The sequence below is a fragment of the Protomyctophum parallelum genome, assembly GCF_964188405.1.
Source record: "Protomyctophum parallelum genome assembly, chromosome: 3".
NCBI lineage: Eukaryota > Metazoa > Chordata > Actinopteri > Myctophiformes > Myctophidae > Protomyctophum > Protomyctophum parallelum.
The window spans coordinates 3,314,919-3,332,406 of record NC_139698.1 but is presented as its reverse complement, the minus strand read 5'-3'; the positions used below and the strand labels follow the sequence as shown (position 1 = coordinate 3,332,406).

Genomic DNA, 17,488 nt, shown 5'->3' with positions numbered 1-17,488 from the left:
AAATAGCAGATCTACAATCTCACTGCGACGCGTTGTGAGATTGTAGATCTGCTATTTTCAGCATGCAACCCAGCATAAAACTGGATCTCTTGTCCACTAGTCCCTTACTAACATTTTTAGTCTAGTTTTTATTTGTTGAGGAAATTGTCAGTATATTTAGTCTTAGTTTTAGTCATCATAGCTTAGTTTTAATTTAGTTTCCATTTGTTTTTGTCAGTGGAAATAGGTAGTCGACGAACATTTTTCGTCTTAGTTTTAGTCGACGAAAACAACACTGTTCTTACCTCTGCAGCAGCACGTTGTTTTGCTGCAGGCTGGTAGTAACAGTAGTATTAGTATCCTTACCTCTGCAGCAGCATGTTGTTGTGCTGCAGCCTGGTAGTAACAGTAGTATTAGTATCATTACCTCTGCAGCAGCACGTTGTTTTGCTGCAGGCTGGTAGTAACAGTAGTATTAGTATCATTACCTCTGCAGCAGCATGTTGTTGTGCTGCAGGCTGGTAGTAACAGTAGTATTAGTATCCTTACCTCTGCAGCAGCACGTTGTTTTGCTGCAGGCTGGTAGTAACAGTAGTATTAGTATCATTACCTCTGCAGCAGCACGTTGTTTTGCTGCAGCCTGGTAGTAACAGTAGTATTAGTATCATTACCTCTGCAGCAGCATGTTGTTGTGCTGCAGGCTGGTAGTAACAGTAGTATTAGTATCATTACCTCTGCAGCAGCATGTTGTTGTGCTGCAGCCTGGTAGTAACAGTAGTATTAGTATCATTACCTCTGCAGCAGCATGTTGTTTTGCTGCAGCCTGGTAGTAACAGTAGTATTAGTATCATTACCTCTGCAGCAGCATGTTGTTTTGCTGCAGCCTGGTAGTAACAGTAGTATTAGTATTCTTACCTCTGCAGCAGCATGTTGTTGTGCTGCAGGCTGGTAGTAACAGTAGTATTAGTATCATTACCTCTGCAGCAGCACGTTGTTTTGCTGCAGCCTGGTAGTAACAGTAGTATTAGTATCATTACCTCTGCAGCAGCACGTTGTTTTGCTGCAGGCTGGTAGTAACAGTAGCATTAGTATCATTACCTCTGCAGCAGCATGTTGTTTTGCTGCAGCCTGGTAGTAACAGTAGTATTAGTATCATTACCTCTGCAGCAGCGTGTTGTTTTGCTGCAGGCTGGCGGCCAGCGACTCCTGCGAGGCCACCAGCGTGCGGAGGTCGCGGCGGAAGCCGTCTCCGAACTCCCTCAGGCTGCTCTCCACGCGGTCGCCCAGCTGCACCGCCGCCTCGCCCAGCACCCGAAGCTCCTCCTCCAGCCACGAGCCCCGCCCCCCTCCGGGGGGAGGAGCCTCCAGGGGGCCCTGCCCCGCCCCCAGAGAGGGCTGGGGGCTGCCGACGACGCCACGGGCGCCGCAAAAGAGAGGGAACAACGTTAGGGTTGGCCCAATCCGATCCGATGTGATCAGAAATCGCATCTTCATATATTCTTTCAGAGCGTTTTTAGCTCAAATCGCATGACATATTTTCAGATGGGGGTCAGCGGCCAAATACATATAATTTTTGGGGTTCTTGACATGAAATATTGAGAACCACTGATATAGCAATATGAGGTTTTTCACAGAAAAAAAGGTCGACGTCAGGCCTAAATGGGTTAACCCCTTTTGGGCGGGAACCCCTTTCGGTGTTAGCATTACGTTATGCTTTAGCTATTGAAAAATAGCAGATCTACAAGCTCATAGCGCGCCACCGAGTGGCGCGCTATGAGCTTGTAGGTCTGCTATTTTTGAAGAATCGTGAAAAGTGACATGAAAGTGTTTGAGAAAGACTGACATAGAAACACAGCTTTTTCAAGAAAACAGTCAGGATTTAGAAAGACATTTGCAGAATCGTTCCCAGGTCAAAATGGGTTAATAGCTTCTACAACATTGCCTTTAATTGATCTTTTATTTTTTGTTATTCATGTCCTCACTGTATTGCATTACTGCTTGTTTTTTTATGTCGTTGCCTTGCTTTTCTTTTATTCTCCATTGTTCTGTAAAGCACTTTGAGCTGCATTTCATGTCATGAAAGGTGCTATACAAATAAAGTTTTATTATTATTATTATTATTAATAAAGTATTCAATCAATCAATCAATCAATCAATCAATCAACGATAACGAGACGCCCACTGACCTGGGCGGAGGGCTGCCGTTGAAGAAGGGGGCACTGTAGAGGGGCGAGGGGGGCAGCCATCTCTCCGAGGGCGGCGGGGGTCCCAGGCCCAGGCCCAGGCCCAGGCCCAGCTTGTCCTCCATGCTGTCGGGACCCCCCTCGCAGTCGGGGGGGTCCCCCATGTCCCCGCCCCCCCGGTGGGGGTCCCTCTCTGGGTGCTCCTCGTCCTTCTCTAGGGCGTCGCCGCGCTCAGAGCCGTCGCCTCCCCCTGCTGGACAGCAGAGGAAACGACATTAAACAAAAATTATATGCATTAATCAAATAAGTTATTTGAGATACAGGCCCAGACAATGGCCTCTTTGTAGGAGAAGTTTAATCAACCCATTCTGACCTGAGATCAGATTCTAAAAATGTTCTTCTACATCCTGACAGTTTTTCATTCTGACCTGAGATCAGATTCTAAAAATGTTCTTCTACATCCTGACAGTTTTCATTCTGACCTGTGATCAGATTCTAAAAATGTCTTCTACATCCTGACAGTTTTCATTCTGACCTGAGATCAGATTAAAAAAATGTCAATTCTATGTCAGTCGTTCTTCGATTAAAAAAAAAATAGCAGACCTACAAGCTCATAGCACGCCACTCGGTGGCGCGCTATGAGCTTGTAGATCTGATATTTTTCAATAGCTAAAGCATAACATAATGCTAACACCTGCTGGACAGCAGAGGAAACGAAAAGCATCGCTTTGGATTTACTTCACGGTTGATTTTTAGTACGTAGACGTTTTGGAATACAGTTCAATTTAGTGGTGTTTTAGTCTGAAATGTTTTAGTTTTTAGTCTGGTTTATTTAGTCGACTAATTATACTGTTTATTTAGTCGACTAAAATGTATTTCGGCGGGGCCGTGATGGCGTTGAAATGCCCGAAAATAGCAGATCTGCAAGCTCACAACGCGACACATTGTGAGCTTGTAGATGGGCTATTTTGGGAGAGCGACACACCTGCACACAACCAAACATAAAACAACTGGTCTTTTAGATCTGTTGGATCCAGTGTTGTTTTTGTCGACTAAAAATAAGACTACCGTCGTTTTCCACTGACGATTCACGAAAACTAAATGGAAACTAAATGAAAACTAAGACTAAACATATTGACAATTTCGTTGACGAAATATAAACTAGACTAAAATGTTAGGAAGGGACTAGTGGACAAGAGATCCAGTATAAGTCATTTTACACTTGGTTGCATGCTGAAAAGCGCATTGCAGCCATAGACTGTAAAAAATATGGACAAAGCGTTCCCCGGGTCTAACATGAACGTAAAATGAAGCCTGTAATAATATGCTAATTCCTGATGTAAGTCGCCATCTTTGGTACCAGCTGGCCATTGGCTGGCTCCGTTTTGTATACCAGCTGGTCATTGGCTGCCCAGACAACGAGGCGGGACTTCCCCCCTTCTTCTCCGTTGGTTTTTATTTTGACTCGAGTGGGAGGGGAATCCCGATCATAGACTGTAATGGTAGCCACGCCCCTCAGAACATACGCGATGGTTTTTTTTCTTTATGGTCATTTTTTTAATTAATGGGACCATAATTTTCCAAAAAGAATATTATGACATTAGAAATGAGACTTTAAACTAGTGACTGGAAGAAGAAAGTATTCATGACCATGTTTATTAAGGTAATACAGTCTAGGTGAAGTTGGGCCAAAATACATGGGCCTCTATGGAGCTATGGGGCTTTTTGGGTCCAGTCCAGCGCCACAACAGGCCATTATATGAACTACCGATTTCAAATGAGGCTTCACGAAATATCTGGCTGACTGCCCCCCTGATTGCAGCGCAACGAGTTGTGAGCTTGTAGATCGACTATTTTCAGCAAGTGTAAAATCAGCCATTACGACGGCATCAAGGCCCGCCAAAATGCATTTTAGTCGACTAAATCAACTGCAGATTTAGTCGACTAAAATCTTGTCATTTAGTCGACTAAAACTAGACCAACACTAATACATTCCAGGTGACTAAAATGTGACTAAAACTAAATGAAAACTATTCAAGAGACTATGACTAAAACTAAAATGAAAATTTGCTGTAAAAAACAACACTGGTTGGATCACTTTATACTAGGGATGGGAATTATCGATTAGTGCATTCATTGAGTTTGACTGTTTTATACGCTTAACCCGCATTTTAATCAACCCCCCTTCACTGCCGAGATTGTTGTATTACCTTTAGAGCATACGGTGAATTATTTGGGCTTTTAATCCGCGAAAATCGAGCGAAAAAAGCTTCCTCCGTTTGTTATGAACGATCGCACCACCCGCCATCTTGGTACACCCGGAAGACGCAGCACAGGAGCCTCCTCCATGAGGCGTTGAACCCCATTCGTTTGCATTGGCCTCAATTTCCCAGAAGCCCTAGCAGCCCACAGCATGTGACGATTTCCGGTTTCATCATCAAAACAAATGCATCTACTCGGATTTTCTATTTATTTATTACATTACGGCGGATTAAACACATAAAACAAAAGGCGGGTATGCCGTATATGGCAGCGACAATAACCTGGAGTAATCCATTCCCGGCACGGAAACTGATGATAGTTTTGATAACCTTATGGATCGATTAACCAGTTAGTTGATAACCGGCTTTTTTTCCTTTTTTTTTTTAAATCTGAGAATCTTAACCTATTCAGACCTGACGTCAAAATGAAAAAAAAAGACTTCTGAAAGAATATATACATTCAAAGATTTGCGCCACACTTTCAACGATTTTTCAAAAATATCAGATCTCCAAGTTGTCGTACCTGGGTCAGAGTCGGTGAAGCATGGGTAGCTGCTCTTGGCCGTTCTGCTGCTCTGCTTCCGGTGGGCCTGCTGCAGCCTCCTGGGGCTGGCCTGCGACGCCCGGCCCAGCATGGAGGAGCTCCCCCTGCTGGCCGGGAGGTAACAGGTGCGGTGGCGGGCGTCCGCCAGACGGCCGCCGTTGCGTCTCTTCAGGTCGTCCCAGCGCTTCTTCACCTCGCGCAGCGTGCGGGGAACCCTGGGGAGACGCGGGGAAACAGACATGTTACCGTTATTAACCCTTACCCTGGGGAGACGCAGGGAAACAGACATGTTACCGTTATTAACCCTTAACCCTAACCCTGGGGAGACGCAGGGGAAACAGACATGTTACCATTATTAACCCTTAACCCTAACCCTGGGGAGACGCGGGGAAACAGACATGTTACCATTATTAACCCTTAACCCTAACCCTGGGGAGACGCAGGGAAACAGACATGTTACCGTTATTAACCCTTAACCCTAACCCTGGGGAGATGCAGGGAAACAGACATGTTACCGTTATTAACCCTTAACCCTAACCCTGGGGAGACGCAGGGGAAACAGACATGTTACCGTTATTAACCCTTAACCCTAACCCTGGGGAGACGCGGGGAAACAGACATGATACCATTATTAACCCTTAACCCTAACCCTGGGGAGACGCGGGGAAACAGACATGTTACCGTTATTAACCCTTAACCCTAACCCTGGGGAGACGCGGGGAAACAGACATGTTACCATTATTAACCCTTAACCCTGGGGAGACGCAGGGAAACAGACATGTTACCGTTATTAACCCTTAACCCTAACCCTGGGGAGACGCGGGGAAACAGACATGTTACCATTATTAACCCTTAACCCTGGGGAGACGCAGGGAAACAGACATGTTACCATTATTAACCCTTACCCTAACCCTGGGGAGACGCAGGGAAACAGACATGTTACCATTATTAACCCTTAACACTAACCCTGGGGAGACACAGGGGAAACAGACATGTTACCGTTATTAACCCTTAACCCTAACCCTGGGGAGACGCAGGGTTAACAGACATGTTACCGTTATTAACCCTTAACCCTAACCCTGGGGAGACGCAGGGAAACAGACATGTTACCGTTATTAACCCTAACCCTAACCCTGGGGAGACGCAGGGGAAACAGACATGTTACCATTATTAACCCTTAACCCTAACCCTGGGGAGACGCGGGGAAACAGACATGTTACCGTTATTAACCCTTAACCCTAACCCTGGGGAGACGCGGGGAAACAGACATGTTACCGTTATTAACCCTTAACCCTAACCCTGGGGAGACGCAGGGAAACAGACATGTTACCATTATTAACCCTTAACCCTAACCCTGGGGAGACGCAGGGGAAACAGACATGTTACCGTTATTAACCCTTAACCCTAACCCTGGGGAGACGCAGGGAAACAGACATGTTACCGTTATTAACCCTTAACCCTAACCCTGGGGAGACGCAGGGGAAACAGACATGTTACCGTTATTAACCCTTAACCCTAACCCTGGGGAGACGCAGGGAAACAGACATGTTACCATTATTAACCCTTAACCCTGGGGAGACGCAGGGAAACAGACATGTTACCATTATTAACCCTTAACCCTAACCCTGGGGAGACGCAGGGAAACAGACATGTTACCGTTATTAACCCTTAACCCTAACCCTGGGGAGATGCAGGGAAACAGACATGTTACCGTTATTAACCCTTAACCCTAACCCTGGGGAGACGCGGGGAAACAGACATGTTACCGTTATTAACCCTTAACCCTAACCCTGGGGAGACGTGGGGAAACAGACATGTTACCATTATTAACCCTTAACCCTGGGGAGACGCAGGGAAACAGACATGTTACCGTTATTAACCCTTAACCCTAACCCTGGGGAGACGCGGGGAAACAGACATGTTACCATTATTAACCCTTAACCCTGGGGAGATGCAGGGAAACAGACATGTTACCATTATTAACCCTTAACCCTAACCCTGGGGAGACGCAGGGAAACAGACATGTTACCATTATTAACCCTTAACCCTAACCCTGGGGAGACGCAGGGAAACAGACATGTTACCATTATTAACCCTTAACCCTAACCCTGGGGAGACACGGGGAAACAGACATGTTACCGTTATTAACCCTTAACCCTAACCCTGGGGAGACGCAGGGAAACAGACATGATACCATTATTAACCCTTAACCCTAACCCTGGGGAGACGCAGGGGAAACAGACATGTTACCATTATTAACCCTTAACCCTAACCCTGGGGAGACGCAGGGAAACAGACATGTTACCATTATTAACCCTTAACCCTAACCCTGGGGAGACGCAGGGGAAACAGACATGTTACCGTTATTAACCCTTAACCCTAACCCTGGGGAGACGCAGGGAAACAGACATGTTACCGTTATTAACCCTTAACCCTAACCCTGGGGAGACGCGGGGAAACAGACATGTTACCGTTATTAACCCTTAACCCTAACCCTGGGGAGACGCGGGGAAACAGACATGTTACCGTTATTAACCCTTAACCCTAACCCTGGGGAGACGCGGGGAAACAGACATGTTACCGTTATTAACCCTTAACCCTAACCCTGGGGAGACGCAGGGAAACAGACATGTTACCATTATTAACCCTTAACCCTAACCCTGGGGAGAGGCAGGGAGACAGACATGTTACCGTTATTAACCCTTAACCCTAACCCTGGGGAGACGCGGGGAAACAGACATGTTACCGTTATTAACCCTTAACCCTAACCCTGGGGAGACGCAGGGGAAACAGACATGTTACCGTTATTAACCCTTAACCCTAACCCTGGGAGACGCGGGGAAACAGACATGTTACCGTTATTAACCCTTAACCCTAACCCTGGGGAGACGCAGGGAAACAGACATGTTACCGTTATTAACCCTTAACCCTAACCCTGGGGAGACGCAGGGGAAACAGACATGTTACCATTATTAACCCTTAACCCTAACCCTGGGGAGACGCGGGGAAACAGACATGTTACCGTTATTAACCCTTAACCCTAACCCTGGGGAGACGCAGGGGAAACAGACATGTTACCGTTATTAACCCTTAACCCTAACCCTGGGGAGACGCAGGGGAAACAGACATGTTACCATTATTAACCCTTAACCCTAACCCTGGGGAGACGCAGGGAAACAGACATGATACCGTTATTAACCCTTAACCCTAACCCTGGGGAAACAGACATGATACCGTTATTAACCCTTAACCCTAACCCTGGGGAAACAGACATGTTACCGTTATTAACCCTTAACCCTAACCCTGGGGAGACGCAGGGAAACAGACATGTTACCGTTATTAACACTTAACCCTAACCCTGGGGAAACAGACATGTTACCATTATTAACCCTTAACCCTAACCCTGGGGAGACGCAGGGAAACAGACATGTTACCGTTATTAACCCTTAACCCTAACCCTGGGGAGACGCAGGGGAAACAGACATGATACCGTTATTAACCCTTAACCCTAACCCTGGGGAGACGCGGGGAAACGGACATGTTACCGTTATTAACCCTTAACCCTAACCCTGGGGAGACGCAGGGAAACAGACATGTTACCATTATTAACCCTTAACCCTAACCCTGGGGAGACGCAGGGAAACAGACATGTTACCATTATTAACCCTTAACCCTAACCATGGGGAGACGCAGGGAAACAGACATGTTACCTTTATTAACCCTTAACCCTAACCCTGGGGAGACGCAGGGAAACAGACATGTTACCATTATTAACCCTTAACCCTAACCCTGGGGAGACGCAGGGAAACAGACATGTTACCGTTATTAACCCTTAACCCTAACCCTGGGGAGACGCAGGGGAAACAGACATGATACCGTTATTAACCCTTAACCCTAACCCTGGGGAGACGCAGGGAAACAGACATGTTACCGTTATTAACCCTTAACCCTAACCCTGGGGAGACGCAGGGGAAACAGACATGTTACCTTTATTAACCCTTAACCCTAACCCTGGGGAGACGCAGGGAAACAGACATGTTACCATTATTAACCCTTAACCCTAACCCTGGGGAGGACCACAGGAGACAGACATGTTACCGTTATTAACCCTTAACCCTGACCCTGGGGAGACGCAGGGGAAACAGACATGTTACCATTATTAACCCTTAACCCTAACCCTGGGGAGACGCAGGGAAACAGACATGTTACCATTATTAACCCTTAACCCTAACCCTGGGGAGACGCAGGGGAAACAGACATGTTACCATTATTAACCCTTAACCCTAACCCTGGGGAGACGCAGGGGAAACAGACATGTTACCATTATTAACCCTTAACCCTAACCCTGGGGAGACGCAGGGGAAACAGACATGTTACCATTATTAACCCTTAACCCTAACCCTGGGGAGACACAGGGAAACAGACATGTTACCATTATTAACCCTTAACCCTAACCCTGGGGAGACGCAGGGGAAACAGACATGTTACCATTATTAACCCTTAACCCTAACCCTGGGGAGACGCAGGGAAACAGACATGTTACCGTTATTAACCCTTAACCCTAACCCTGGGGAGACGCGGGGAAACAGACATGTTACCATTATTAACCCTTAACCCTAACCCTGGGGAGACGCAGGGGAAACAGACATGTTACCGTTATTAACCCTTAACCCTAACCCTGGGGAGACGCAGGGAAACAGACATGTTACCATTATTAACCCTTAACCCTAACCCTGGGGAGACGCAGGGAAACAGACATGTTACCATTATTAACCCTTAACCCTAACCCTGGGGAGACGCAGGGAAACAGACATGTTACCGTTATTAACCCTTAACCCTAACCCTGGGGAGACGCAGGGAAACAGACATGATACCGTTATTAACCCTTAACCCTAACGCTGGGGAGACGCAGGGGAAACAGACATGTTACCGTTATTAACCCTTAACCCTAACCCTGGGGAGACGCAGGGAAACAGACATGATACCGTTATTAACCCTTAACCCTAACGCTGGGGAGACGCAGGGGAAACAGACATGTTACCGTTATTAACCCTTAACCCTAACCCTGGGGAGACGCAGGGAAACAGACATGTTACCGTTATTAACCCTTAACCCTAACCCTGGGGAGACGCAGGGGAAACAGACATGTTACCTTTATTAACCCTTAACCCTAACCCTGGGGAGACGCAGGGAAACAGACATGTTACCATTATTAACCCTTAACTCTGGGGAGACGCAGGGAAACAGACATGTTACCGTTATTAACCCTTAACCTTAACCCTGGGGAGACGCAGGGGAAACAGACATGTTACCATTATTAACCCTAACCCTGGGGAGGACCACAGGAGACAGACATGTTACCATTATTAACCCTAACCCTGGGGAGGACCACAGGAGACAGACATGATACCGTTATTAACCCTAACCCTGGGGAGGACCACAGGAGACAGACATGTTACCGTTATTAACCCTAACCCTGGGGAGGACCACAGGAGACAGACATGTTACCATTATTAACCCTAACCCTGGGGAGACGCAGGGGAAACAGACATGATACCGTTATTAACCCTAACCCTGGGGAGGACCACAGGAGACAGACATGATACCGTTATTAACCCTAACCCTGGGGAGGACCACAGGAGACAGACATGTTACCATTATTAACCCTAACCCTGGGGAGGACCACAGGAGACAGACATGTTACCGTTATTAACCCTAACCCTAACCCTGGGGAGACGCAGGGAAACAGACATGTTACCATTATTAACCCTTAACCCTAACCCTGGGGAGACGCAGGGAAACAGACATGTTACCATTATTAACCCTTAACCCTAACCCTGGGGAGACGCAGGGAAACAGACATGTTACCGTTATTAACCCTTAACCCTGGGGAGACGCAGGGAAACAGACATGTTACCATTATTAACCCTTAACCCTAACCCTGGGGAGACGCAGGGAAACAGACATGTTACCGTTATTAACCCTTAACCCTAACCCTGGGGAGACGCAGGGAAACAGACATGTTACCGTTATTAACCCTTAACCCTAACCCTGGGGAGACGCAGGGAAACAGACATGTTACCATTATTTACCCTTAACCCTAACCCTGGGGAGACGCAGGGGAAACAGACATGTTACCGTTATTAACCCTTAACCCTAACCCTGGGGAGACGCAGGGAAACAGACATGTTACCATTATTAACCCTTAACCCTAACCCTGGGGAGGACCACAGGAGACAGACATGATACCATTATTAACCCTTAACCCTGACCCTGGGGAGACGCAGGGAAACAGACATGTTACCATTATTCACCCTTAACCCTAACCCTGGGGAGACGCAGGGGAAACAGACATGTTACCGTTATTAACCCTTAACCCTAACCCTGGGGAGACGCAGGGGAACAGACATGTTACCATTATTAACCCTAACCCTAACCCTGGGGAGACGCAGGGAAACAGACATGTTACCATTATTAACCCTAACCCTGGGGAGGACCACAGGAGACAGACATGTTACCATTATTAACCCTTAACCCTGGGGAGACGCAGGGAAACAGACATGTTACCATTATTAACCCTAACCCTGGGGAGGACCACAGGAGACAGACATGTTACCATTATTAACCCTAACCCTGGGGAGGACCACAGGAGACAGATATGTTACCATTATTAACCCTAACCCTGGGGAGGACCACAGGAGACAGATATGTTACCATTATTAACCCTAACCCTGGGGAGGACCACAGGAGACAGACATGTTACCATTATTAACCCTAACCCTGGGGAGGACCACAGGAGACAGACATGTTACCATTATTAACCCTAACCCTGGGGAGGACCACAGGAGACAGACATGTTACCATTATTAACCCTAACCCTGGGGAGGACCACAGGAGACAGACATGTTACCATTATTAACCCCAACCCGAAACCCTGGGGAGACGCGGGGAAAATAAATAATCTGAATTTGTATTTTTTCGTTTGATATCAATAAAAAGCGCTATGACGTGTGTACACGTTAGGGCATTAAACTAGTCGACTAGTAAATCCACTAGTCGAGCTTTGTTGGTACTAGTTGACTAGTTGATAAGAAGAAAAGGAAAAAAAAACATTATTTTTCCCCGATTTTGTAGGCCTCTAGATCAGGTAGATTATAGTTATAGTCACCAATGTACACAGTTTTTAAATGTACAAATATAAAAAATTAAATAAAATGCTTTTTATTTTATTTTACATAGTAGCTAGTTAAACAACTAGTAAACTAGGCAACTAGTAAACTAGTAAAAATGACTAGAAGTGAATGCCCTAGTACACGTCCACTGGATCCATGGGTTGGATTAGATATGACGCGTGTACAGTTGTACACGTCCTACGGTCTGTGTTCACATCCTACAGTCTGTGTACACGTCCTACGGTCTGTGTTCACGTCCTACAGTCTGTGTACATGTCCTACGGTCTGTGTACATGTCCTACGGTCTGTGTACATGTCCTACAGTCTGTGTACATGTCCTACAGTCTGTGTACATGTCCTACAGTCTGTGTACATGTCCTACAGTCTGTGTACATGTCCTACAGTCTGTGTACATGTCCTACGGTCTGTGTACATGTCCTACGGTCTGTGTACATGTCCTACGGTCTGTGTACATGTCCTACGGTCTGTGTACATGTCCTACAGTCTGTGTACATGTCCTACGGTCTGTGTACATGTCCTACGGTCTGTGTACATGTCCTACAGTCTGTGTACATGTCCTACGGTCTGTGTACATGTCCTACGGTCTGTGTACATGTCCTACAGTCTGTGTACATGTCCTACAGTCTGTGTACATGTCCTACAGTCTGTGTACATGTCCTACAGTCTGTGTACATGTCCTACAGTCTGTGTACATGTCCTACAGTCTGTGTACATGTCCTACAGTCTGTGTACATGTCCTACAGTCTGTGTACATGTCCTACAGTCTGTGTACATGTCCTACAGTCTGTGTACATGTCCTACAGTCTGTGTACACGTCCTACAGTCTGTGTACATGTCCTACAGTCTGTGTACATGTCCTACGGTCTGTGTACATGTCCTACAGTCTGTGTACATGTCCTACAGTCTGTGTACACGTCCTACAGTCTGTGTACACGTCCTACGGTCTGTGTTCACGTCCTACAGTCTGTGTACATGTCCTACAGTCTGTGTACATGTCCTACAGTCTGTGTACATGTCCTACAGTCTGTGTACATGTCCTACGGTCTGTGTACACGTCCTACAGTCTGTGTACATGTCCTACAGTCTGTGTACATGTCCTACAGTCTGTGTACATGTCCTACAGTCTGTGTACACGTCCTACAGTCTGTGTACACGTCCTACAGTCTGTGTACATGTCCTACGGTCTGTGTACACGTCCTACAGTCTGTGTACATGTCCTACGGTCTGTGTACACGTCCTACAGTCTGTGTACATGTCCTACAGTCTGTGTACATGTCCTACAGTCTGTGTACATGTCCTACAGTCTGTGTACACGTCCTACAGTCTGTGTACATGTCCTACAGTCTGTGTACATGTCCTACGGTCTGTGTACACGTCCTACAGTCTGTGTACATGTCCTACAGTCTGTGTACATGTCCTACAGTCTGTGTACATGTCCTACAGTCTGTGTACATGTCCTACAGTCTGTGTACACGTCCTACAGTCTGTGTACATGTCCTACGGTCTGTGTTCACGTCCTACAGTCTGTGTACATGTCCTACAGTCTGTGTACATGTCCTACGGTCTGTGTTCACATCCTACAGTCTGTGTACACGTCCTACGGTCTGTGTTCACTCCCTACAGTCTGTGTACATGTCCTACAGTCTGTGTACATGTCCTACAGTCTGTGTACATGTCCTACAGTCTGTGTACATGTCCTACAGTCTGTGTACATGTCCTACAGTCTGTGTACATGTCCTACAGTCTGTGTACATGTCCTACAGTCTGTGTACACGTCCTACAGTCTGTGTACATGTCCTACGGTCTGTGTACACGTCCTACAGTCTGTGTACATGTCCTACAGTCTGTGTACATGTCCTACAGTCTGTGTACATGTCCTACAGTCTGTGTACATGTCCTACAGTCTGTGTACATGTCCTACGGTCTGTGTACACGTCCTACAGTCTGTGTACATGTCCTACGGTCTGTGTACACGTCCTACAGTCTGTGTACATGTCCTACAGTCTGTGTACATGTCCTACAGTCTGTGTACATGTCCTACAGTCTGTGTACACGTCCTACAGTCTGTGTACATGTCCTACAGTCTGTGTACATGTCCTACAGTCTGTGTACACGTCCTACAGTCTGTGTACATGTCCTACAGTCTGTGTACATGTCCTACAGTCTGTGTACATGTCCTACGGTCTGTGTACACGTCCTACAGTCTGTGTACACGTCCTACAGTCTGTGTACATGTCCTACAGTCTGTGTTCACGTCCTACAGTCTGTGTACACGTCCTACAGTCTGTGTACACGTCCTACAGTCTGTGTACACGTCCTACAGTCTGTGTACATGTCCTACAGTCTGTGTACATGTCCTACAGTCTGTGTACATGTCCTACAGTCTGTGTACATGTCCTACAGTCTGTGTACATGTCCTACAGTCTGTGTACATGTCCTACAGTCTGTGTACACGTCCTACAGTCTGTGTACATGTCCTACAGTCTGTGTACATGTCCTACAGTCTGTGTACATGTCCTACAGTCTGTGTACATGTCCTACAGTCTGTGTACATGTCCTACAGTCTGTGTACACGTCCTACGGTCTGAATGTGTTTAATCACTGCAGGGAAACTGTTAACCCATTCTGACCTGAGATCAGATTCTAAAAATGTCTTCTACATCCTGACAGTTTTAATTCTGACCTGAGATCAGATTCTAAAAAATGTCTTCTATGTCAGTCGCTCTTCGATAAATTTTTTTTAGCAGACCTACAAGCTTGTGAGCGCTATGAGCTTGTACTTGTAGATCTGCTATTTTTCAACAGCTATAGCATAACATGATGCTATAACACCAAAATGGGTTAATATTGATTCCCAACCTGGACACGGCGTTGACCCGCTCCAGGATTCCCGCCCAGATGCGTTCTCTCTCGCGGCGCCGCAGACGCCCGGCGGGTCCGAACAGCTCCCCCTCACAGCGGGTGACCTCCGACACCAGAACCTCCAGCTCCGCCCCGCTGAAACGACTCTTCCTCTTCGCCGCGCTGCCGGCGGCGGCGGCCAGCGCTGCAGACATCCCCCTGTCTGCAGGGAGGAGGTATTACACGCCGTTTTTGTCAGGTTACCGGGTATTTTACACTGGCTGGGGGCGTAGGCGCGCAGCGGAGGGTCTTCTACCCCCCAGCCAGTGTAAAATACCCGATACCGGAAAAGAAAAGGACTGGGGGCGGGGCAGTGTTGATTTCCTCGACTAAAACTAAGACGAAACACATTTTCGTCGACTATACCTTTTGTCACCTAATGGAAAGTTGGAAACTAAATGAAAACTAAGCTATGGTGACTAAAACTAAGACTAAATGAAAACTAAGCTATGGTGACTAAAACTAAGACTAAATGAAAACTAAGCTACGATGACTAAAACTAAGACTAAATGAAAACTAAGCTATGATGACTAAAACTAAGACTAAATGAAAACTAAGCTATGATGACTAAAACTAAGACTAAATGAAAACTAAGCTACGATGACTAAAACTAAGACTAAATGAAAACTAAGCTATGATGACTAAAACTAAGACTAAATGAAAACTAAGCTACGATGACTAAAACTAAGACTAAATGAAAACTAAGCTATGATGACTAAAACTAAGACTAAATGAAAACTAAGCTACGATGACTAAAACTAAGACTAAATGAAAACTAAGCTACGATGACTAAAACTAAGACTAAATGAAAACTAAGCTATGATGACTAAAACTAAGACTAAATGAAAACTAAGCTATGATGACTAAAACTAAGACTAAATGAAAACTAAGCTATGGTGACTAAAACTAAGACTAAAATATACTGACAATTTCGTCAACAAATAAAAACTATATAGACTAAAATGTTAGAAAGGGAACTAGTGGACAAGAGATCCAGTATAAGTCATTTTACACTTTGGTTGCATGCTGAAAATAGCAGTTCTAAAACGGGTTGTCCCAATACTTGATTCTGATTGGCTGGTTACCGTCACGTGACCGGTGTAAATTCCACCGATAACCCAATCACTGGGGCTATACTTGCCGAGCAAAACAAGGAAGTGATGTGGCTGCTCGCTCTGGTGGCGCAAAGCGTAGCTACTTTTGTGAATTCAATCGTTTTATTAGGTTAATATTGCTATATGTTTGTAACCGTTTTAGAAAAGCCACTCGAGGCCTCAGTTATTATTTTACACTGGCTGGGGGGGTAGAAGACGCTCCGCTGCGCGTCAGGTCTGCCTGCAGCCTACGCCCCCAGCCAGTGTAAAATACCCGGTAACCTGACACCTCTCGTGGCTTATTGCTTAAATCTACAAGCTCACAACGTGAGCTTGCATGGTGCATGGTGTGCGTTGCAGTGTTGTTTTCGTCGACTAAAACTAAGACGAAAAATGTTCGTCGACTACCTTTTTTCACTGACTAAAACTAAATAAAAACGAATCTATGATGACTAAAACTAAGACTAAATATACTGACAATTTCGTCAACAAATAAAAACTAGACTAAAATGTTAGGAAGGGACTAGTGGACAAGAGATCCAGTTTTATGCTGGGTTGCATGCTGAAAATAGCAGATATACAATTGTATATCTGCTATTTTCAGCCAAAAGTGTAAAATATGTCATTACAACGACATCAAGGCCTGTCAAAACACATTTTAGTCGACTAAATCAACTGTAGATTTAGTCGACTATTAAATCTCATGACATTTAGTCGACTAAAACTAGACTAAACACTAGAACATTCGACAGGCGACTAAAATGTGACTAAAACGAAGTGAAAACTATTCAAGAGACTCACTGTGCTCCAGGGTCAGCAGGTCGTCCGAGGACATTCCCGGCGTTCCCAGGACGTTGGGATGGACCACCACCACGTTGAAGGGCAGCCCCCCCACCATGCCCCCCCCTCCTCCCCCCCCGTTCTGCTCACAGCTGCCCGAGGAGTCCTCGTCCCCCTCGCGGGGGAACCCGTCCTCCGACACGGCCCCGCCCCCCCCGCGCCCCCCTCCTCCCAGCGCTCCCTCGGGCGACTCCACCTTGATGTGCATGGGCGGCGACTGCTCGTAGAGCAGCCCGCCCTCCTCGTAGTACTCCGTCATGATTGGCTCCTCACAGCGGCGGCGGCGGCGCTGGCGTGGTGGTGGTGGTGGATGGGCGGCGGCGGCGCCACGCCCCCCCCGCTGAGGGGCGGGACTACGACACAGACAACGACGACGACGGCACGCGACACGCGGCGGCGCGGCCGTGCGGCAACGTGCATCGTCGGTGCGTCGTCACATGACCGGCGCGCTGCGTCGCGCTACGTCATGTAGGGACCGCCGCGCTGCGCGGAG

The 17,488-nt window shown here is 46.7% G+C and overlaps 1 protein-coding gene across 2 annotated transcripts in view; it reads right to left on the bottom strand.

Annotated features, from left to right (window-relative positions):
* The window catches only part of LOC310855580 (uncharacterized protein), a gene marked incomplete at its 5' end in the record, with an annotated part of 31,311 nt that extends 14,057 nt beyond the window's left edge, over positions 1-17,254 (bottom strand). Inside the window, 5 exons of one of the 2 annotated variants that reach the window (XM_083760645.1) lie at positions 1,139-1,381; positions 2,166-2,415; positions 4,947-5,182; positions 15,020-15,224; positions 16,957-17,254. In XM_083760645.1, the coding sequence (XP_083616771.1) occupies positions 1,139-1,381; positions 2,166-2,415; positions 4,947-5,182; positions 15,020-15,224; positions 16,957-17,254 (1,232 nt within the window). The remainder of the gene's footprint in view (positions 1-1,138; positions 1,382-2,165; positions 2,416-4,946; positions 5,183-15,019; positions 15,225-16,956) is intronic. The other variant, XM_083760646.1, reaches the window with a different exon arrangement.
* Between the last annotated feature and the right edge of the window lie 234 nt (positions 17,255-17,488).